The sequence below is a fragment of the Oncorhynchus mykiss genome, chromosome 21, assembly GCF_013265735.2.
Source record: "Oncorhynchus mykiss isolate Arlee chromosome 21, USDA_OmykA_1.1, whole genome shotgun sequence".
In the NCBI taxonomy this organism is placed as follows: Eukaryota; Metazoa; Chordata; class Actinopteri; order Salmoniformes; family Salmonidae; genus Oncorhynchus; species Oncorhynchus mykiss.
In genome coordinates this window covers 50,432,287-50,448,419 of record NC_048585.1, presented here as the reverse complement: position 1 = coordinate 50,448,419, position 16,133 = coordinate 50,432,287, and the positions used below count along the sequence as shown (strand labels likewise).

Here is a 16,133-nt window from a genome sequence, read left to right as displayed (position 1 = left end):
TCAACACTCACCCCTATGTTCACTCTAAGGGATCAACACAGTGTCCTCAAACGGAGCTGACAGAGGTTCCAAAAAATTCAGCTGCACAAATGTACATACAACTACGTGTAGAGCGACGCAAACGGTCCTCTGTTGGCTCTATTTGTGTAGACCCCTTTAGGCGTCAGACTCAGACAAACGTGACAACACACTTTGAGTGACAGCTGCTTGAATGAACAAGTCTAGAGGCTACTCTAAATAGGCGTATGCTTCTGGTCTAGTTATCATGACCGTGTGTCCCTAGTCCATCAATATTGATATTTTCATTGTCACAGGAAACTTGGCAAGCTGCTTTAAAAGCCCATTCAGGCTAGCCTCGTTAAGCTGTGGGTAATGCAATGTTATAACTTAGATGTTATGGCAAGATGTATTTAAATGGCTCAGTCCGTGTTAATTGAAACGTATAGTATTGATTAGCTCTGAAACAAACAATACATCAGTCACTAAGTTTTGTGTTATGTTGCCATAGTGCAAAAAACTGTAAATTCAGCTGTTTTTTTTTTGTGGGTGCGTTTACTTTGGCAGTCCAATTCTGATCTTTTTTTTCACTAATTGGTTTTTGACCAATCAGATCTGAAAAAGATCTGATGTGAATAGCACTGATGTGCTTTGTCAAAAGACCAAATAGTGGTCTTCAGATTTTTGATGTGAAATGTCTGACACTACTTTGAGAGAGCCAGACCCCTCTGCCTACGCATACACATCTAAAAAGTAACAAGACACGTTGTTTTCCAGTCACAAGTCCACTAACCACCACCAGACAAACACGGCCTCTGTGTCATAACGGAGCGTTTAGCTGGAACACATTTTATGGTCTGCTTTATTATATGGTAAACAATGTATTTAAAAAAAAGTATATTTCTTGACTCTGTTACCAGTGAGGTGTAACCATGGATACAATGGTTTAAATCTCTGCAGAAAGTAGGACCGTCAGTGCCTTATCTCTGTCTACTATAGTGCACTGCATAGCATATTACGGGCTCTGTTGAATCAAGCTAACTCACTATCTGAATGGTGAAGGGGTTGGACGAACAACATATGTTTGGACGAACAAAGCATGTTCGGATTCATTTGGATGAGAACTTTGTTTAATGCGCGACGCGAAAAGAAACTTGCATGCATTTTGATTTGCACACACACAATCTCGGAAGTATTTTGGCCAAGATTCAATATCAGCCATGATCAGTACCCTGCATATGTCTCTATCCCATGATTTGTAAAGTACCACTAAGTAGGCACATGAGGCATGTATAGATTCAATAGCATGACAAACCCTCATGGTATGGAAGGAATGCTGGCTGGCTGTGGTTCTCTCCACTCCACCCCCCCCCCCCAGAGCTAAGGAGATGGCCACGGGTAAGAGTGTTCTATGGGATGCATCTGTGTGCTCCTATGAGCCTGAGTGCCTGTCTGTCCCACTCACTCTCTCCATTGAGCTAGCCAAAGAGGAAGCCACTGTGTGCATATGTTGTCTGTCCCCCTTCCCTCACCATTTGACCATGTAACGCTCCAGGGAACTTTTAGCATTTCCATTGTATTCTCCAACCAAACCCCATCAGAGGGGATGCCACCCCTCTCTCATTATCAAAGCGTTTTTTATTGCCTGCCTTGTGTGTGGAAGCCCTCGATCTTTCACAAAACATGAAACTGTATTGTCTGGCTCTTGACCATGATGTAATGCTTTGAGGGTGATATCCAACAGGGATGCAGCACTCACTCTTGAGTCGTGCTGAGAAATCAGTCTTTGATTAGCATACTGCGACGGTATCAAGTGTCTTACAGTAAGAGTGCTGATTTTAGGATCAGTTTGGCCTTTTTTGATAACTCATAAAATGACATATGACGGGGGAATCTGATCCTAGTTCAGCACTCCTACTCTGAGATTGTTTATACAGAGCTGAGCTGTGTACCTCCTGATCTAAAATATTGCTCTTCGTTGAGTTGGTAGCAGTTCTGTTTATCCCTACACCTTTTTAGTGAGATAATTAAAGGCTGCTAAATCCAGAAGGATATCCTGAAACTCCCATTTTGACTTTGCTGCTGGTGAATAAAGAAACCCTGCTATGCTTCCCTCCCCAACCGCCTGTGTGGAGATTGAACCTCTTTCTTCCTCTGCTGCTCATGTTGCTACACGTGATGCACTGGATAACGTCTGACCTGGCAAGAACAAGGTCATGGTGCCGTGCTGAAAGTCTGAGACGGAGTTGATTTAAACACTATTATGAAGCCGGCTAAATGAAGTCCAGAGCCGTGTGATCTTTCAGTTCAGAGGAGCCACGTTGCTCCTTTCTTCGTTCTGGCTCCTGCCCCATGCTGCAGCTGACTCCTGACTCACCACTGGAAAATGTCTCTTCCTGTGTGGGTCTCCGCTGCTTTCTTAGCTTTTCTTTCTTCTTAGACGGCCGTGTTGCTTCTTTATGCTATATTCTCCTTCCAAAGCCCAGTGTTTTTCTTGGACGTCTGATTAAGCCCTATTTGCACCACAGAGAACTCCTCCAATTGCTCCAAAGTGTATAAAGCAGTCCATATTCAATGGGATCCCCACACTCTCACATGTCACATTATGCAAGATGATCTGGACTTACGCTGCCAAGTTATTTGAGGCTGTACCGTTGACAGTATTTATGCTTGTGTTTATCGTGCCCAGCCAATGGCTTGTTCAGCGATATGTTGAGGGATTTGAGTACCATGTAGACTATTATAAAAGTAATTGTTTTTTATACCCACAAAGAGAGAGCAGCTATGATAGTTGCCACCCCTTCTGAGTCAAACTTGTGTTGTACATAACAGGTGTAAACTGCTTCCCAAGGATGCAGAGCGAAAATAGTAACACAAGGAATAAATTGCACATGCTAATTACATATGCTAATGACTAAATATTTGCCATGGTGCTTATTACTGCTAATTGGTGAGTCATGTTACGTCTTCTACAGCCGGAACATCTGTTAAATCATCTCTGAGCTTTAGCATAGCGGTCCTTATTCTCCGGATGGTAACGTTTTATATCCCATGTGAAAAGAATAACAAGACTCCAATTCTTTAGTTTTCACAGAGCGTTTTTTTAAGACTTGTGTTTCGTCTTGATTTATGCTCACAGTGGATTCCACACTGCTCTGCTGCTCTCTTCTGCCTCTCCCAAGTCACGAAGCTCCTAACTCTCTCCGTGCCCCTTAGTCTGCGACCAGGAAGTGAACAAGTCCAGTCATTCCTTAAGTACATTAGGTACTTTAAGGTGGGATGCTGTTCAGGCACTCACTTACTGTTAGACATATACAATTATATTAGGGATTCTACATATGCTGTTAGAATGTATCGGACTGTCCCATGGTGAAAGTGAGGTATAAGCAGGCGATCGTTCCCATGTGACTTCCTCAGTACCATCTATAGGCTGTGTCCTAAAAGTGAACCTATTCCCTTTATACTTTTAACACCCTAATGGCAACCTATTGGGCTCCTGAGTGGCCTAAGGCACTGCATCTCAGTGCTTGAGGCATCACCACAGACACCCTGTTTCAGTTGCATGCTTTATCACAACTGGCCGTGATTGGGAGTCCCATAGGGCGGCGCACAATTGGCCCGGTGTAGGCCGTCATTGTAAATAAGAATTTGTTCTTAACTGACCTGCCGAGTTAAATAAATATAAATATTCCCTACACAGTGCGCATAGGCTGCGTCACAAATGGCACCCTAAGACCTAGGCTACATTCTCTGACCTCTATCCTCACCTTTTGCTCTTTTCTCTCCTCAGGCACGCCCAGTCATGATCGAGGACAAGGGTCACCGTGTGACCGACTACTTTGTGGTGGCCGGGCTGACCGACAAGTCCACGCCACTGGAGCAGGACCTGTCGGAGACCAAGTCCAGCGGGCCCAAGGCGCCCATCACTGACCTGGCTGTCATCAACAAGTCAGCGGGCGAGACGGTGCCGGAGGGCTTCACCTGCATCGAGAGCACCTACAGCGCGCAGCAGGCCAACCTCAACCATGGCAGCCTTAAGAGCCCCGAGATATTTCTCTGCTACAAGAGGGGCCACGACAAGCCCCCGCTCATTGACATCGGGTGTGTGTGTGTGCTCTTCTGTGAACCCAAATGAACTATTCCAAGTGTGTGAGCACCACACTAGTTAAAGTGTGTTAGTTAGTTACACAATGGTATCATTAGGGTTAACTCTAAAACAGGAAAGCCATAACCTCTAAGTCCCTTACTCGTCCTAATGAGACCAATTACCGGAGTAGTCATTTCTAATAAAGTTGCTAAGTACATCTAGTTTAATCAATTTCCACTGATAAGAGAGAAAATGGTTGTGAAATATTGCTTCTCGTGTATTATTGCGCTTTTGTGGACTAACCCTTGGTAATATGGTGTGTGCTTATGAGTGTAATGGGTTATATGCCAGATTTATTGAATGCATCCCAATTTGTGAAGTAAATCATTTCATTTTCAGGCACTTTTCCTTTTCTGTCTATTAGGGAAATAAGAGCAATAATGTTCACTCTTCCCAATAATGTTGCATTTTGGAAGAGTGATGTCACCCACTATTTAATTAGTGTCTAGAAACCACAGATATTCCCCCACCAGTGGAAAATATCTACTCTTTGTTGCGTTTAGCCTTCACTTCAGTTCTGTTTTGTTTCCAGTGGCCATGTAACGTTCTGTGGCCAGAGAAGGAGGTGCGTAGCAATAACCCCCATTGGCTTTACTTGAAATGTGACGACACTGAAGTTTAAACTTTGCACCATGCTAACTCATCGAGACGCCAAAACCTCTTGGTGTTGCAAGGTTGAATAAACTTCAAAAGACCCGTGTATTTACAATTTGTATGTTTTCTGAAGTAGAATGTGCGGTATCTATTGGGGTTAAACTCCAGAGATGGCTCAGTGAAACATTTGTGTTCTGTGGTAATGACTGCCTACTACAGTAGGTCAGACTCGTTCTGCAGAGTGAACAAGAGGCCAGGTCTGAGTGAGGACTGATTATGTGTAGGCAGGAGTCATTCCCCTGCCATTCCCCAACACTCTATCTGCCAATCTCAGCTTCCTCACACGTTGACACTCAGGACTTTTGAATGCAGGTCAGAGGGTGGGCGAAGGCATTAGTCTGTGACACTCTTTCCTTCTCTCTTTCTCAGTTTTGACCTACTGTGGGATATGTCGGACTACATTTAGAAAATTCACTACAGTGGTGTCCTGTAGTTGGAGGCGCTGGCCATACCTAGGCTTATTTTCTTTTGGCCATGGTGGTACTGGGTCTTTCTGTTTCCCTTTCATTCTTACCAGTTTGTGAAAGACTCTGTAAAGGTAATTGCTCCTCCAATTCACTTTATCTGTAGAATGATTCTGTCTAGTTTGTGAATGTGTTTTGTTGTTGTATGTATTCATGTGTGATGAGTGAATGTGCACATATTATACACTAATATTATCTCTCTCCCTCTCTGTCTGTCTCCCCCCTCTCTCTTTATTTCAGGGTGTTATATGAAGGTAAGGAGCGTCTCATCCAGGGCTGTGAGGTAATCCAGGCCACTCCGTATGGCCGCTGTGCCAACGTCAACAACAGCTCTGCCACCTCGCAGCGCATCTTCATCACCTTACGCCGTGCGCCACCCGTCCAGCCCCAGAACTCCCTGTCCGTCACCGACATCTGCGTCATCGTCACCAGCAAGGGCGAGACGCCGCCACACACCTTCTGCAAGGTGGACAAGAACCTCAACTGTGGCATGGTGAGTTGAGGCCTCTGGTAATGAAGTAGGCTCATGACCAACTCAGTGGCCTTGTGATTATAGTTTCCCTCCTGTGATTGGAAGGTTGGTGCTTCCATCCCTCATCGAGTCATATCAAAGACTCTAAAAATGGCACTCGATGCCTCTGCTTGGCACTCCGCATTAGGAGATGGACTAGAACCCTGTCCAGGGGTGGACTTGTACATCAAGCTCCCTCACGCTACAGAAACAGGAGATGGGCTCCTGCCCTATGGGGAGTTCTGGTTTGGACTACTTGGGCTACTTTCTTAACCATGCCCACACACTCAATTGCTCTAACACATACCTTTTCGGTTGGTTTACAACATTTCGACCCCTAGAAGGGTCTTCGTCTGGGCCAGAAAGTTAGAGCTTTGGGGAATCAATGGGTGTGGAATGTACAGTATGGAGCTGGAATATACCATGTTATGAAATTCAGGCCATGCCACTCAACCTCGCTGAGAACATTCTGCCGAAATGAATCTTTGAAAATGTTGTTTTGAGCCCAAAGTCACATGGTCTTGTTTTTCCTCCTCCAGTGGGGCTCTAGTGTTTTCCTGTGCTACAAGAAATCCGTGTCGGTGTCCAACTCCATTAATTACAAAGCCGGTGAGTCTCGCACGCTATTGGCTCTTTTATTGTTACTCTCAATCTACCCATCTCTCCGCATCAGTCTTTCTTTTCTGCGCTCATTGATGAATAGCTATTATTTTCTCTAGCCTTTTGTTCAATGCTGTTTACCATATGTTTCCACTTGCTTCGTGCCTGAGTTGACTTCACAGTAATTGTACGTTGATCTTCTATGATTGATCTGATTTGAAAGGAGCTTTCTGTGTGCTGAAGATAAGACTAAATGCACTGGCAAATGACAACTCTATCTGTCACTCAAATACCTGGAAACTGAACCACACTCTCCCTGATGATTCCTGGAATAAATGGCTAGAAATTAGCAGGATTGATTTGGGGGCTGTTGTTGGCGTTTTTGAATCTCGAGATATGTTTTGCGTCACAAATGCCACCCTATTTTCCTATAGGCACTGGTCGAAAGTAGTGTACTCTGTAGGAAATAGGGTGTCATTTGGGATAAAGTCCTAGGTTGAAATCGCTATTCGTCAACCTGGAGTTTAGAAAAGGGCACTGGCCTCACATTAGACGGGTTCACGGCGACTCTCATTAGCAAATTTCTGGTGCTAATTTATTTCAAGGTGGAAAATAGTGGTGTGCGTCATTGCTGTCACCCGGTGTTAAATGGTTTATCTTTTCTCTTTTGGGTTTTTCACTTAAATGACCTCCAAACAGGTTCTTATGGACTATACAAAAGCATGTGTAGAAATGTAATGTTTCTGAAGACATTTACCCCTTAAAATGTTCAGAGGGTTTCATTCACGCTATGTATCCACCTTCTTGTAAATACAGCAGTTTGTCCCCATCTCCAACTTGCTACTTTCTGAGGTCAGAGCTGGGTGTTGGCTTAGACGGGCCCCGGTTCAGAGACTCCACATGCACACAGCCTTTATCTTCACTAGGCCTTCTTCCTGTGAGGTGATGACGTTTGTTTGCCAGACCACACGCTGCTTCCTACCCCGCCTACTCCTTCAGTTGCTTTTTTTTTCTACAACATTCTCTAACGTTCACAATAGGCCATGGGTGACAAGGCATTGGTCAGCAAAGTGTTGATTTCTTTTGAAAATAATGTGTTCTAAATCTCAACACACTGGCTGACGTTAATGAAGGGATGACGAGGGAAAGGGGTTTGATCTTATTCCAAGTTCTGTCCTTTCAACCTCCTCTCGTCCCTTCAATGTTATGATTGTGTAGTGGGATCTGTTGACATCATGTGTACCCCAGTTAGATCCATATTGCATAGCTAGGTTTATTACATGTCTTGTGTGTGTGACTGGCAGTATAAAAAAAAAGATTGATTGATTGCTCTCTCTCTTCCAGGCCTCATCTTCCGCTACCCAGAGGATGACTATGAGTCCTTCCCCCTGTCGGAGTCTGTGCCCCTGTTCTGCCTCCCCATGGGGGCTAAGATCGAATGCTGGACCCCCAACACACGCTACCCTCTCCCCGTCTTCTCCACCTTTGTGTTAACCAACTCCTCTGGGGAAAAGGTAGGTGGACTATAACAATGGCATTTTATCAGTGAACAGGGATTTACACTGATTCATGACTAGATTGATCAGGGCTGTTCAATTTATGTCCTGCAGGGCTGAAACACTTGTTTAGTTTTTCATTAGGAGAGAATGAAAACCGGAAATGTTTTGGTCCTCCAGGACAGGAATTGAATAGCCCTGTGAGAGTTGTCATAGTCAACATTCAAGTCTCACTTCCTGAGCTGCATGTGACATTGGGATTGGGGAGAAGTATTACTTTTCCCCTCAGGTTGTGTGTATCAAGGCACCTGAATGTCAGCTGCCTCTTGAGCAAACTGCAATCTCATCACAAGTTATGTCACAAACCACGTTGCATTTCCCTGAGCTAGAGGGAGTAGGGAATTTGCTTTTCAAAATGTACTTTGCTATATAATTGTTGCATTTCGCAATTTAGTAATGGGTGCATAAATGTTACTCACCCTATCATAAAAATGTGTGAAGGGTGTTCGCTAAAGTCCCTAAAATTCTTGTCAATATATCTTTAATCTAATTTGCTCTGTGCCAGGTGTACGGTGCTGCCATCCAGTTCTATGAGGCCTACCCCATAGATCTCCTCAGTGAGAAGCAGAAGGTGCAGTTGGGCCTGCTCACCACCGTGGAGAAGAAGATGATCCCCAACCGGACAGTCAACACCAACAAGTGCATCTGCCTCCTTTCCCGCTGGCCCTTCTTCGAGTCGTTCCGCAAATTCCTCATGTTCCTCTACAAGCTGTCCGTCTCGGGCCCCCACCCGCTGCCCATCGAAAAGTAAGGATGCCGTCATTTGTCAATGGTGGGGGGTTGGGGATTTGAGTTGGAGATGTGCTTGATTTAGCTTGGGGTTTTCACTTTTGGGACTATTCCGTTGCTTCATTGTACCAGGAAAACAAAATCGGACGCAGCTCAAGATTAAAGTGTTTGACGCATGTATTTGACCCGGGTCTGGAGAGGAGTAGGTGGGTGTTTGAAGCTAATGCTATTATTTTGCTTGCGTGTGTTTCTTTGCCAGGCACATCTCCCATTTCATGCACAACGTGTCCTTCCCCTCACCTCAGAGGCCCAGAATCTTGGTCCAGGTGAGATGTCGTTATTTCTGTGCTGGCGAATGCAGTTTGTTGGTGACGCAGTTGTGACAGCGTTGTATTCTCTTTCAGCTCTCTGCACACGACACCTTGATGCTCGCACAGCCTGTGTGTACTCCTATGCCTCTCAGGTAAGACCTTTTCTAGGCTATCAACATTATATATATTTTTTTCAATGGCATGATTTCAGAGGGTACGTCCGTTCGACGACTGGTTTAGAGACAGTATAATCTAGGCCTAAGGAAAAACTTCAGTAGCAGAACGAGAGAAAGGGCCCGGTCGTTCCCGTTGTCATGGTAGAGCATCAACTACAGTTTTTCCAGAGGAAATAACGGGGTTAGAAAAGGCAATCATCCACCAAGCACACTCCAAACTTTCTGTCTCTGTAATGCTAAACGCATGAATTACTGACAGTTTTCCCAGGTCAAATATTCACGCTTTGAAACTACCACTGGAAAACAGGCACTAGGACTGTCCCAGAAACAGCGCTGCCTGTCTGTCACATTGTGGACAGTTCCGTCATTATTTAGTGCAGAAACACAGCCCCTGTACAGATGAAATAAACTGTTGTGCTGCTATTGCATTCCACCAAGAAACCGCATGTCTTCAATCAGGCTTTTTCCTCTCTACTTTTCATTTCAGAGTAGAATATGTTGTTGCTCAGCTAGTGAGAAGAACAGAAAGGCCTGCACACTGAATATACTCCCAGTTGACCACCTTCATTGACAACGTTTCAATCCAACATGGATTTTCGTTTGACCTGAAGATCTGTGTCGATTCAAAACGTTGTGAAAAAGGTGGTAAATTGGGAGCATATTCAGCGTGCCGGTCTTTCAGTTCTTTTCATTTTCACAAAGATGTGTCTATGACCACAAACTCTTCAGTAGATGGTCAGCTAGTGAGCTCATGCCTTTTGGGACTGGAAGACTTGCTGGCTAGTGCCTTTGGGACAGATTTACAAGCGTTTGCTGCTTTGCAAAGTTTGAACCTATTACTCTCTGAAAATAAAATAAAGTATTTTTCCCCTTAAAAGGTTTTAAAAAAAAAAAACAGGTTTTGTAATCTGATCTTTTGTCTCAATCCAGTTTACCTTCACCCCTTTCTGATTTACCCACACACCTTCTTTACTGCACATGTACCAATCCAACCAACCTTTCATGACCCATTGTATCCCTGAGTCTCGTTTGAATCCTTTCCCCAATACCCCTGTGCTCCTCTCTTCCCAACTCTCCTTTCCCTCTCGTCCCCTCCTCTCTCTCCTCAGTGGTGCAGACTACAGTACACTGCTGATTAACCTGGGCTCAGAGAACTGTGCCACGCTGTTGCACTTTGTCCTGCTGGAGAGTAAGATCCTGCTGCACTCCTTGAGACCCGCTGTACTCACCGGGGTGGCAGAGGCTGTGGTGGCGGTGAGTAATACAGGATATGGTCACTCAGTAGTGTTTTTAAAATGGACTATATAAATAAAATGGATGGGTTGGTTGGTTGGTGTGTTTTTTTAATCCAGTTACCGCTTTTATACATTATGTGGACCGTGTAGGAATGACGTTAGGTTAAAATGTGAAAAAGTTTATAAAAATGTGAAAAAGAAGTTTGATTTTCTCTCTGTCTGTGTCCTGCTATCTAGATGATTTTTCCATTCCAGTGGCAGTGCCCGTACATCCCCCTCTGCCCGCTCTCTCTGGCGGGGGTCCTCAACGCACCCTGTCCCTTCATTGTGGGCGTGGACTCCCGCTACTTTGACCTCTATGACCCTCCTCCGGACGTGGTCTGTGTGGACCTGGACACCAACACGATCTACCTGTAAGATCCAGACACTTTAAAGAAGCATTCCCCCATCTGTTAACACACTTATCCTCACTGTTGACGATGCCCCAGAAGCCGTTTTTCAGTCCGTATATCGCATATGAGGTATTTTATAATTTACACCATTATAAGCACATTCCAATAATGCCTTACTAACATTCTGAACCATCTCTGCAGGTCTGATGAGAAGAAACACAGCAACTGGAAGAACCTCCCAAAGAAGCCCTGCAAGAGTCTGTTTAACTCCCTGACCAACCTGCAACACCAGCTGGGCATCGGTACAAACAGTCACATAATTCTAGTTCAACTTTACTCTCGAGTCTCATAGCAACTGCTTCATGCCTGAGACATGGAACCGTGCTGTAAAATATCTGATACAGCATAGTGTGATTGGTGAAAAGGATATAAGTCAATAGCATGTTTAGCCTACTATCCCTAGTCCTTTAGTATGTGAAATGTAATTATCCCTATCTGGTGGCTGTTTTCCAGTGCGTCGGACGGCCCAGGAGGGCTTGGCGGTGGAGATGACCCCCATCGAGGCGGACTTCACCTGGCACAAGAAGATGACGTCCCTGGAGATGGAGATCCAAGAGGCCCTGCTGCGCTTCATGGCCCACATCCTGAAGGGCTACCGTTCCTATCTCAAACCCATCACCCAGGCCCCCTCCGAGAAGGCCACCTCTGCAGACTCACTATATGACCTACAGGGTTAGTGTGGGTGTGTTTCACCACTCTTATCTCAAACCCATCACCCAAGTCCCCTCAAATAAGGCCACTGCCTCCGACTCACTAAACAAACTACACTGTAACAATGGGGAATAGATTGTTTTTAGTCATTCATTCATTTATTTGCCCACAACATTTATCACGGTACCCAGAACAAAATCTTGCGCACACGCTGTATTGTCTGTCCCGAGAGAATACACAAAACGGACGTAAAATGTGCTAATGGACAGTTAAGAAAATACTTTTACTTGGCTCATGCGACTCCTTGTGGCGGGCCGGGCGCCTGCAAGCTGAATTCGGTCGTCAGTTGAACAATGTTTCCTCCGACATATTGATGTGGCTGGCTTCCGGGTTAAGCAAGCGGTTCTTACGGCTAGACGTTCCGCTAGTAGAACCCCTCGACAACATCCGGTGAAATGGCAGAGCGCCAAATTCAAATTAAATTGCTCTAAATATTAAACTTTCATGAAATCACACTTGCAATACACCAAATTAAAGCTACACTTGTTGTTAATCCAGCCAACGTGTCAGATTTCAAAAAGCCTTTACGGCGAAAGCAAACCATGTGATTATCTGAGGATAGCACCCCACCAAATGAACACGACATTCATATTTCAATTCGTCAGGCGCGACACAAAATGCAGAAATAACGATATAATTCATGTCTTTGAAGATCTTCTTTTGTTGGCACTCCAATATGTCCCATAAACATCACAAATGGTCCTTTTTGTTTGATTAATTCCATCGTTATATCTCCAAAATGTCCATTTATTTGGCGCGTTTGATCCAGAAAAACACCGGTTCCAACTCGCTCAACATGACTACAAAATATCTAATAAGTTACCTGTAAACTAGTTCCAAACATTTTAAACAACTTTCCTAATGCAACTTTAGCTATTTTTTTTAAGACGGGATAAACTGCGTTCAATAGTGGATAAAAACAAAGTGGAGTGTGCTTTCAGGTCACGCACCTCTAACAAACAGTACACTTCACTCAACCCTCGTTCTGAACTGCCCTACTTCTTCATTACACAAAGGAAAAACATCAACCAATTTCTAAAGACTGTTGACATCCAGTGGAAGCAATATGAACTGCAAGCAAGTGCCCCAGAATTGTAGATCCCCATAGAAAAGTCATTGAAAAGAGCGTGACCTCAATTATTTTTTTCCTGGATGGATTTTTCTCAGGTTTTCACCTGCCATTATCAGTTATGTTATACTCAGACATTATTCACACTGTTTTAGAAACTTTAGAGTGTTTTCTATCTAAATCTACCAATTATATACATATCCTAGCTTCTGGGCCTGAGTAGCTGGCAGTTTACTTTGGGCACGCTTTTCATCCGGATGTGAAAATACTGCCCCCTAGCCCGAAGAGGTTTTAAGAAGCGCGGCTTGGTGGCTCATGTTTCGGCGGACGCATGACTCGACCTTTGCCTCTCCCGAGCTCGTTGGGGAGTTGCAGTGATGAGACAAGATCATAATTGGATTCCAATTGGATATCACGGAAATTGGGGAGAAAAAGTGGCGTAAAAATACTACAACAACAAAAAATATTTTTTTTAAACTGTAAAATTATAATTTATTTTTTTTGCACCTAACACATTTCTCAAAGTATTATTATTGCGCAATGTACAGTACCAGTCAAAAAATGTGGACACCTATTCATTACAAGGTTTTTCTTTTTACAGCTAAAATAAGCAATGAGAAACGACAGTCCATCATTACTTTAAGACATGAAGGTCCGTCAACCCGGAAAATTTCAAGAAAAGTTTCTTCAAGTGCAGTCGCAAAAACCATCAAGCGCTATGATGAAACTGGCTCTCATGAGGACCGCCACAGGAAAGGAAGACCCAGAGTTACCACTGCTGCAAAGGATAAGTTCATTAGTTACCAGCCTCAGAAATTGTAGCCCAAATAAATGCTTCCGAGTTCAAGTAGCAGACACATTTCAACATCGACTGTTCAGAGGAGACTGAATCAGGCCTTCATGGCCGAATTGCTGCGAAGAAACCACTACTAAAGGACCGCAATAAGAAGAAGATACCTGCTTGGACCATATTTGAGATTTTTGTTTCCAACCGCCGTGTCTTTGTGAGCCGCAGAGTAGGTGAACGGATGATCTCCGCATGAAACATGAAGGAGGAGGCGTGGGGGTGCTTTGCTGGTGACTTTGTCAGTGATTTATTTAAAATTCATGGCACACTTAACCAGCATGGCTACCACAGCATTCTGCAGCGATACGCCAAAACACACCTCCAAACTGTAAGGGCTATTTCACCAAGAAGGAGAGTGATGGAGTGCTGCATCAGATGACCTGACCTCCACAATCACCTGACCACAACCCAAAGGAGATGGTTTGTGATGAGTTGGTCTGCACAGTGTAGGAAAAGCAGCCAACAACTGCTCAGCATATGTGGGAACTCCTTCAAGACTGTTGGATAAACATTCCTCATGAAGCTGGTTGAGAGAATGCCAAGAGTGAGCAAAGCTGTCATCAAGGCAAAGGGTGGCTAGTTTGAAGAATGTCAAATATAAAATATATTTAGTTGTTTAACACTTTTTTTTGTTTGCTACATGATTCCATATGTGTTATTTCATAGTGTTGATGCCTTCACTATTATTCTACAATGTAGAAAATAGTCAAAATAAAGAAAAACCTTGAATGAGTAGTTGTGTCCAAACTTTTGACTGGTACTGTACATTATACATTGTTTTAATGTCATCCAGGAGCTGTGCTAACCAGACAGCGTATCTGACTGCTGCTCAGTGTTCATAACAGGCATATCTTTCATTTCACAGGCCTAGTCAGTCATTGCTCAAAGTGTCTGAAATCAATCAGCCGTGGTATTGGCTGCAAAGACTTTCCACTGATGTAGGCTTCTTGGAAAGTAATCACATCCTCATTTAGGTCCATGGAGGCCAATGGAGGCTGCAGAACCAGTGGGGAAAGAGCTACACATCTTGGTTATATGACAAGCTGTAATGGCTATATTGTCTTCATCCTGGGTTAAATACTTTCAACTACATAATGCGTTTGTAAGAAAATATACTTGTACCATTATATTCTATTCCCCATTTGATTTAAAGGTTAGTTCACCATCTCACTGAGTTATTGAAGACCCGAGTCCCACACTACCCATTCACTGAATATACATGTGTTTTTTATTACTGGAGAATTGTAATTTAAAATAAGGCCACTATCAAATTCACACAATGCAAATATCCTTTGCCATTTTATTTTGACTCTGGCCACACATCGTTTGTGTTTAGATAACAATTGTGTAGCATTTCCTGAGGGTTTCCTATAGGGTAGGCCCATTGACCTGGCTCTCTGTCCTCTCCCAGGTTTCCTAAAGAGCAGGGAGCGAGCCCACCAGAAGTTCTATTCGCAGCTGACCAAGACTCAGATCTTTATACGCTTCATCGAGGAGTGCACATTCGTCAGCGACAAGGATACAGGCCTTGCCTTCTTCGACGACTGCATTGAGAAGGTGAGCATTATAAAGCAACAGGAGTCCGTGTGGGGGGTCAGTTTCATATCAACTCCGGCTATCCAGGAAGTGAATTGAAATTCAATTAATTATTTTTAAGTTCCAACAGTGTTCCCTGCAGCTAAAACTGCTTGTAATGATGCCATTTTTTATGCTTTGCCTGCTGGGTTGGCCAATTCCATTATAACACCCATCAAGCCAGGAAGTGAATTGAACATCAATTAATTAATTGAAAATGTATCTTTGAAAATAAACTTCACTTTTAGATTTCTGAATTGGAATTTCCCCCCAAACCCTGCTAGACAAGAACGTGGCCCAAGAGCAATGTCAATTTTTGAACCCGATTTCTGTGGTGCTTTTTTAAATGTGTTTTATTGGTGACTCAGTCGTAACATTCCTCCAGGGGAGACTGACGGAGGAAGGCTCATTTTCCTCTGATTTAATCTGTTCTTTTACTTTTTCCCCCTGCAGCTATTTCCCTCTGATAAAGGCAACGACAAAGGCACTAAGGTAATCCCTCGGGCCCTAATCAAGTTTTAACACATCTCCTTTTCAAACTAGTGTCTCTCATTTTTATGCATTAGAAGAATGGTTTTAGTGATTTTGATTTGTCTGTGTTTTTATTTATAGATTGTTTTCTATTTAATTTTTACCCCTTTTTCTCCCCAATTTTGTTTTATCCAATTGTCTCATCACTGCAACTCCCATATGGACTCAGGAGAGGCGACAGTCGAGAGCCATGCATCCTCCGAAACACAACCCAATCAAGCCGCACTGCTTCTTGACACAATGCCCACTTAACCCGGAAGCCAGCCGCACCAATGTGTCGGACGAAACACCGTACACCTGGCGACCATGTCAGCGTACACTGCGCCCAGCCCGCCACAGGAGTCGCTAGTGCGCGATGGGACAAGGACATCCCTGCCGGCCAAACCCTCCCCTAACCCGGACGATGCTGGGCCAATTGTGCGCCGCCCCATGGGTCTCCCGGTCGCAGCCGGTTGCGACAGAGCCTGGACTCAAACGCAGAATCTCTAGTGGCACAGCTAGCACTGCGATCCAGTGCCTTAGACCACTGCACCACTCGGGAGGCTTGTCTCTGTGTGTGTGTGTGTGT

General features: G+C 44.1%; 1 protein-coding gene across 2 annotated transcripts in view; it reads left to right on the top strand.

The window, feature by feature from the left end:
• The window catches only part of LOC110500643 (DENN domain-containing protein 4C), a 59,121-nt gene that overhangs the window by 23,757 nt on the left and 19,231 nt on the right, over positions 1–16,133 (top strand). Inside the window, exons 1-14 of one of the 2 annotated variants that reach the window (XM_021578126.2) lie at positions 3,966–4,098; positions 5,168–5,336; positions 5,503–5,755; positions 6,313–6,382; positions 7,718–7,887; positions 8,435–8,676; positions 8,918–8,984; positions 9,063–9,121; positions 10,255–10,399; positions 10,618–10,793; positions 10,974–11,074; positions 11,286–11,504; positions 14,871–15,016; positions 15,488–15,526. In XM_021578126.2, coding sequence (XP_021433801.2) covers positions 5,753–5,755; positions 6,313–6,382; positions 7,718–7,887; positions 8,435–8,676; positions 8,918–8,984; positions 9,063–9,121; positions 10,255–10,399; positions 10,618–10,793; positions 10,974–11,074; positions 11,286–11,504; positions 14,871–15,016; positions 15,488–15,526 — 1,437 coding nt within the window. In that variant the 5' untranslated portion in view covers positions 3,966–4,098; positions 5,168–5,336; positions 5,503–5,752. Of the gene's footprint in view, positions 1–3,787; positions 4,099–5,167; positions 5,337–5,502; positions 5,756–6,312; positions 6,383–7,717; positions 7,888–8,434; positions 8,677–8,917; positions 8,985–9,062; positions 9,122–10,254; positions 10,400–10,617; positions 10,794–10,973; positions 11,075–11,285; positions 11,505–14,870; positions 15,017–15,487; positions 15,527–16,133 lie in introns of those variants that run through there. The other variant, XM_021578125.2, reaches the window with a different exon arrangement.